Source organism: Athene cunicularia, assembly GCF_003259725.1.
Source record: "Athene cunicularia isolate RWA chromosome 2 unlocalized genomic scaffold, athCun1 chr2_part1, whole genome shotgun sequence".
NCBI classification, from domain to species: domain Eukaryota; kingdom Metazoa; phylum Chordata; class Aves; order Strigiformes; family Strigidae; genus Athene; species Athene cunicularia.
The window spans coordinates 132,144,606-132,151,064 of NW_020799095.1; the positions used below are offsets into that span (position 1 = coordinate 132,144,606).

At 35.2% G+C, this 6,459-nt stretch overlaps 1 protein-coding gene across 1 annotated transcript in view; it reads left to right on the forward strand.

Annotated features, from left to right (window-relative positions):
• Nucleotides 1–4,995, forward strand: part of FZD6 (frizzled class receptor 6) — a 32,279-nt gene extending 27,284 nt beyond the window's left edge. Inside the window, exons 4-6 of the mRNA XM_026842507.1 lie at nucleotides 1,444–1,592; nucleotides 2,857–3,285; nucleotides 3,761–4,995. Coding sequence (XP_026698308.1) covers nucleotides 1,444–1,592; nucleotides 2,857–3,285; nucleotides 3,761–3,917 — 735 coding nt within the window. The 3' untranslated portion in view covers nucleotides 3,918–4,995. The remainder of the gene's footprint in view (nucleotides 1–1,443; nucleotides 1,593–2,856; nucleotides 3,286–3,760) is intronic.
• Nucleotides 4,996–6,459: the final 1,464 nt, after the last annotated feature.

The following is a 6,459-nucleotide window of genomic DNA, read 5'->3' on the forward strand; positions in this document are numbered from 1 at the left end:
CAAACAACCCAACAGCACTTCAAATTGTGGAGCTGTTTGTATTTAACATTTGACTCTTAAAAAACCCCACGATTTCCTTGAAAAGGCTTTTAAAGTAAATCTGCCCATGTTCAGTACTCTCTATGGATTAAATTTCTTGTAAGTACATAAAACTCCCTGCAATAGCAAGTAATTTGTGGTTTGTTTCTTTCCTTTTAAGAACAAATATAAAAGGCAGCACCATCACTAAGAGAAATGCAAGTGTCTCATGTCATCTTTCCTTGCTTTGCACTTAACTATCTATGTGTTTACTGCAGTAAACTATCATTAAAAAGAGTAATATAAACACAGGAATAATTGAATGATAAGGCTTGATTCTTCTACTTAACAACACACTTAAACATCCATCTTCTGTACTGAAGTCAGTGTAAGCTGAAGAGTAGCACAGCTCACAGGCTTTTTCGTTATTTTTTCTTCCATCACCATTGTTAACAAGTGTACTTTGTCTTCAGTGGGTTTTACACTGAGCTCTGTATCAGCTTAAATGGTCCAAAATACACAAGGTTGAAAACAAGGCTTTTATGCTTTTAAAAGAAAAAAAGACTTGTTTCGTGCTTAAATATAACAGCTTGGCATAATAACACAGAAAGAGCGTGTATTCTCAGCCTTTAATTAAGCTATTGGAAAGCATAAATAGCAACAGGGAATGCTACACAAAGACATACTTAATGGGATCTGTCCCTGTAATAAACAGCATGTGCTAACCATGGAGTGGTGGAGTAGCTTATAGTGGCGTGCTTGGCCTTGGTTTACCAGAGCTAGCTTGTAGGCTTTTATTACATTGGCCAGATCAAAACCAAATTACAACAAACTTCAGTTTAAGTAGCTAATGTTACCTGGCTAACAAAAATAGTGACTTTCATAGATGGGACTGGCAGGTAAACTGCGTAATGTAAATTAAATTTGCAGCACGGGAGCAGAAGATAATAATCTCTGATTTAAATGTCTCACTCCTTTGATCCAGTTCTACAAATAGGTGGATTAATTCTGCAGTAAACAGAAAACTACTGTGTAGTTCCCTGTGGCTCCTTGAAGATGCTGTCTAATCTGATTAACTCCCAACTCAGGCACTTTTTGAGTTGAAGGGATAAATCTTATACATACAGGCTATCTCTGAAGAACATGGTTATTAATACTATTACCCCCAAAATTATCTTTCCTTTCAATTTAAACAAAAAATATTTCATTCTGACTAATCTCTTCTTGGTGTTTTCAGCTATAGATATTAACCAGGTCTGACCTGACTGTACATGTCTAACATTTGTCCGCAGTACAAGCCTCAACAAAGAACAATAAGGAGAAAGTCTTTCTTTTACATAATTTATTTGTTTTCTGCATTTTAAAAAACCCAAATCAACAAGTATGCTTTCTTCTTTGCATTTAGTAAATTTTCTTATCTTCTAGGCAAAGGCACTAGCAAGACCAGAAATATTTTTGTTTCTGATGAAATATTTGCTGACATTAATTGTTGGCATATCTCCAGTCTTCTGGGTGGGAAGTAAAAAGACCTGTTCTGAGTGGGCCAATTTCTTCAACAGAAACCGCAAAAGAGAGTAAGAACAACTTTTCATTCCTGTTTTTTGAGGTGTATACTTTAAAATAAGTTGGATTTCAGACATGTTTCTTTAAATATAGCTCAGGTGATCAAAATGCTGTCCTCAGACTCTTCCTTTTTTGGAGTCTAAATGCTGTGATGGGCATCAGCGAAATTCCAGCGGAGTCTGTGGAAGTTTTACATGCAATGACTTTTTGACAGCATCCTCAGAAGATACAGAATACTTTGCTCTGCTGATTTGTTCTCTTTCATAGCTCAGAAAACGTATTACTGTGTTCACTGGTTAATACCTCTCTGGTTTCCAGTCAAATGAGGGAAGATAATTTCAGCCATCAATTTAGATCCTTTCACATGTTCAGACTGCTTCATTTGGCACAGTACTTAGCTGTATTTACTGTCATGCAATAACAACATCCTCTGTTTTTCTCCTCTGCCAGGCTTGTCTTATTTTAAAATTAATTTTCATGGAACCTTCCTCAGGATCACTTTTGTTGTATTAATCTACTGTCCCTTATTTTTTTTTCTGAAACCAAATAATTCAGATGTATTACTTAATTTTAGTGAATTTGTGGATTTAAACAGATCATAAATGTCATCTTCATTTCTTGTAGTTGATATTTTTTCCATTCCTCTTATTCCTTGATTATTTCTTTTTAGATTATCTGTGTTACTCATAAATTATACTACGTTTTTAGATCTCTCTATTTCTTTGGATTTCCCAAGGCAGCAGTCCTTAAGCTCCTTTTATTTTACATCTACATTCCTTGATGGTGAGCTTATAGCTTCCTTTCCCTCTCCCCTCTTTTTCCATTTCCTGTATAATTTTTCTTGCGTTTCAGATGTTAACTGCTTTCAGCTATAAAAATTTAAAAATAAGTCAAATTTATAATGCTTACCTCTTTTTCACTTCAATGAGGTTTACTTTACATAAAGTTAATTTGGTGATATGACTGCTTGTGAGCTAATCCTGCTTTCCTCTCTTAGATGATTAATCTACCAAAGTCATTGGACCTACTTGCAGAAGTAAGAAATGTAGAAATCTGCTTTATTTAATTGTCCACAGACATAATTTCTTTGGAGCCATTATGATCAGATTTTTTTCTCCTCTTTTCGCATACAATTTTTTTTCCTTCTTTTCATTAACGTCCAGCTCAGATTGCGTCATTGGCTGCTATTCTTTAATGTTTTTGCGTACAAAGCTATATTACGTTATATCTAACGTTATCCTCTTCATTCAGTTACATGCTTGTATTTTATTTCAGTCCAATTAGTGAGAGTCGAAGAGTGCTGCAAGAATCTTGTGAATTTTTCCTGAGGCACAATTCCAAAGTTAAACATAAAAAGAAGCACTATAAATCAACTTCACACAGATTGAAAGTTATTTCGAAGTCAATGGGGACTAGTACAGGTGGCACAACAAATCATGGAACTTCTGCAGTAGCAATCACTAATCATGATTACTTAAGTCAAGAAACTGTTGCAGAAATTAAAACCTCTCCGGAGACATCCGAGAAAGAGATAGAGGCAGACGGAACATCAGCCCGAAGAATCGAGGAGGGTGAAAACAGTGGAGATCAAATGTTATCTAGTTCTAAGCTGACTGTGGATCAGGTGGAAAGAAGAAACAGAGCAGATAGCACATGTGATATGAGTAGCTTGGCTGAGAGCATGAAGAGGGTAGGTGAAGGAAGGTAAGGCTCCTTAACTCACTTTTGCTTGTTTGTGTGTGTTACCACTATTTTTGTAGGTTTTATATTTTTTCTTCTCTAAAGAATCAGTATACTCTCAAGACACAACTAATCCTCAGTAGCTGTCGAGTACCGTAATTCTTACAAACTATTTTATATAGCCATATCTTTAGCATATGGGCTATTTTATACATTTGTTGGATTCTTTTCCTTGTAAGCGTTGAGTGCTGGAGCTTCAGCTTGTAGGATGTTTTTGTATTATTGAACAGTGACCCTCAAGAAATCTGTGGCTGCAATGCAATCATTTTGAGAGATGACAACTCTGAAAAAGAACAATGGTGACCCTAAGCTTGGAAGAGTATACAGAACTGTATAGTTTAAAATACATTGTAATTTCATTGCCAAAAATGTATTTTTTCCATTGTAATGCACTGTGCTTAAAATTGACTCCCTGTGTTTTATTTTTCATTACTTGCAGAATAACTCCTAAAAATGACTTTATTGAATCTCCTCCATTACAAAGCAGCTGTTCCCAAATACCTGATGTGTCACAGTCAGCTTCTGTATCACTACTTGTCTACTCAGCTTCAGACACCAGAAGAGAGTTGGATTCAGGAAACAGTTCAAACCCTTGAAAGAATGAAATTTTATATGAACACTTCCAATGTATAAAACTGATATGGATTGTGTGTTACACTGGAAATAATGGATATTCTGTGCCTTATTAAAAAACACACATCTTGCTTTGCACTTAAAAAATGTTAAGTTTTGTTGTGGGGACATCTAGCAATAATGTACTATATTTAATCCTATCCAGGAATAATAGAAATTGAAGTTCTGTAGGACACAGCTGGATTGACTAGCAGTGATTTAAGAAAAAGATGAGAGAAACAAATATTATTCCCAATATAAAAAACACTTTGTAATGAATTGCATTAAAATAATGCTTAAAAAGCACTGTTACTTTTCAAGGCATAGAAGTTTTGCATCTTTGATATTTTTCAAAACTTGTTATTTTTTTTTCCTCTTTTTTACTGTGTCTTCAACAGCAGTATCGCTTAAATAAGGGATACACAAATTTATAAATACACTCTAAATTATGTGTCATGATGTATCGATTATAGCACTGGTTTATGGTAGTTTGTACACTGAATATGAAAGGGAGGGAATCTGGAATTATAGTGGTTTATTTTGTACATAACAATGAATTTTGTAAATAACTGACTGCATAGTGGCAATATTTAGAACTACTGTTTTGTATGTATTGTACAAACTTGGTAAAGTTAACATGCTTCCGTTAAGTTGTTACTAAAGTCAACAGTCCTGTGGTGATCAGACAACGTTACTTAATTCTCAGAAAAGCAGACTGTACCTTTATATATAAGATGCACCATACACTGTGCATTTGGGGCAAGACTGGTCAGACGTCGCTGCATCCTGTTACAGGGACAATGTGTTCGACGCAGCACTGCTGCAGAAAAATGCTTCTTGGAGCCCCTCCACATGTGGTGTTCCAGTGCATCATGCCAAAGAAGAAAACATTTCAGATCCGTCGTGGCCTGGGGGACAGAATCTGAAATACATGATTTGGGGTTTTTTGCTGAGCTGCAGTGAAAGTGTGTGCTTCACACTATTTCTATGCAAGTAACTTAATTTTTTAAAATTCTGTAGAGAAATATCTTGCAGCAAATAAATGGTTGAGTTATTAATATACAGGCTTGTTTAACAATATCTTTACTTAAAAGAAGACCTTAACACTTTTTCTACAAAGCTTAATTTTCTACATGCTACAGCAATATATTTTCTTTAAATCAAGAAGGCCTTAATACATGTAGCCTTTCTTATGATAGGGTGGTTCTCAAGAGCAAGTAATACTGACGTGGATAAGAATTTCATCATTTGGCTCTTAGACTTCACTGGAGCCAGGATTTCTTATGTGATTCATTACTTGAGATAATTTGGAGCCAGGATTTTGCTGTTTTCTACACCTAAATGTCAGTGCATTTTGTAAGACTCCTCAGCATCTTGCATTTAATTACTAATAAGAATATTTCTCTTACTAATAAGAATATTTCTTAAGCCAAGAAACTGTTGCAGAAATTAAAACCTCTCCAGAGACATCTGAGAAAGAGAGAGGCAGATACAATATTATTACTGTGTTCCGATTTGGGCAGCATTCATGGTGATGCTTTGAACAGTCAAGCAAAGCTGCATGGTACAAAGGTCATGTAAATGCTGGATCAACGGGAACTGCAGTCCTGATAAACCAAAGTTGTTTTATCTGTCGTATGAAAAATGGAATGTATTTATCTTTATATTACAGCATCTGCATCCTCAGATAGGACATGCTATTTCTCTTATAATTTCCCCATGAAAAATATACAGAATTCTTGCTACTGGGAAGGACAGTGAGAAAGATCTGAAAAATCTGTGAAAATGCACACTAAGTATCCTTCATTCTTGCAGTCATGTTTGTAAACGGGTAACTTTATATACACATGTTCAGTAGTTTTGTTATTACTGTCTTTGTTAGTAATAAAACATACTGTTGTATAGTAAGAGCTTCTGAGTTGGTATTTCTTTCTAACTAGATATAGCATGTTTGTTGCTATTACTGTAGTATTTTTGCACCTAAGATACTTTAATGTATGTCTTAGAGCTGTGTGAGGCGATGAGTACCGGTGTTTTTATCCCTCCTGTGTGAGAAACGGAGACAGAACAATGGTGGGAATTGTTCACGTGAACACGGAGAGTTATGAGAGTGAGAAACTGTGAAGTAGTTCTTTCATCCTAACATTTAGAGCGTTTGTTCTTTCATGACCTTTAGTTAAAGACCTCCTTTAGATTACATAGAATATATGTTTCCACACTATGGTCTTTCTGCAACCTTCTTAAAATATTGATACTTTATTGATTGTTATTCCCTTTTTCAGGTAGTTCAGAAAGTCATGCTTTTGTGGTAACTGTTCTAAAAAAGCTAACTACAATGTAATTTTGAAGTTAAGGCAATACAGTGGGCTTAAAAATAGATAACATTTTCAAAGAACTGTGAATTACTAAGCAGTAATTATCACACTCGCTGGAAGTGAAATGCATCAGTGGTAGATTGAGACTGTAGCACTTGCATGCTCCGTGCTGCTGTACCAGAAATAATACACAGGCTGTGAATTCCCAAGC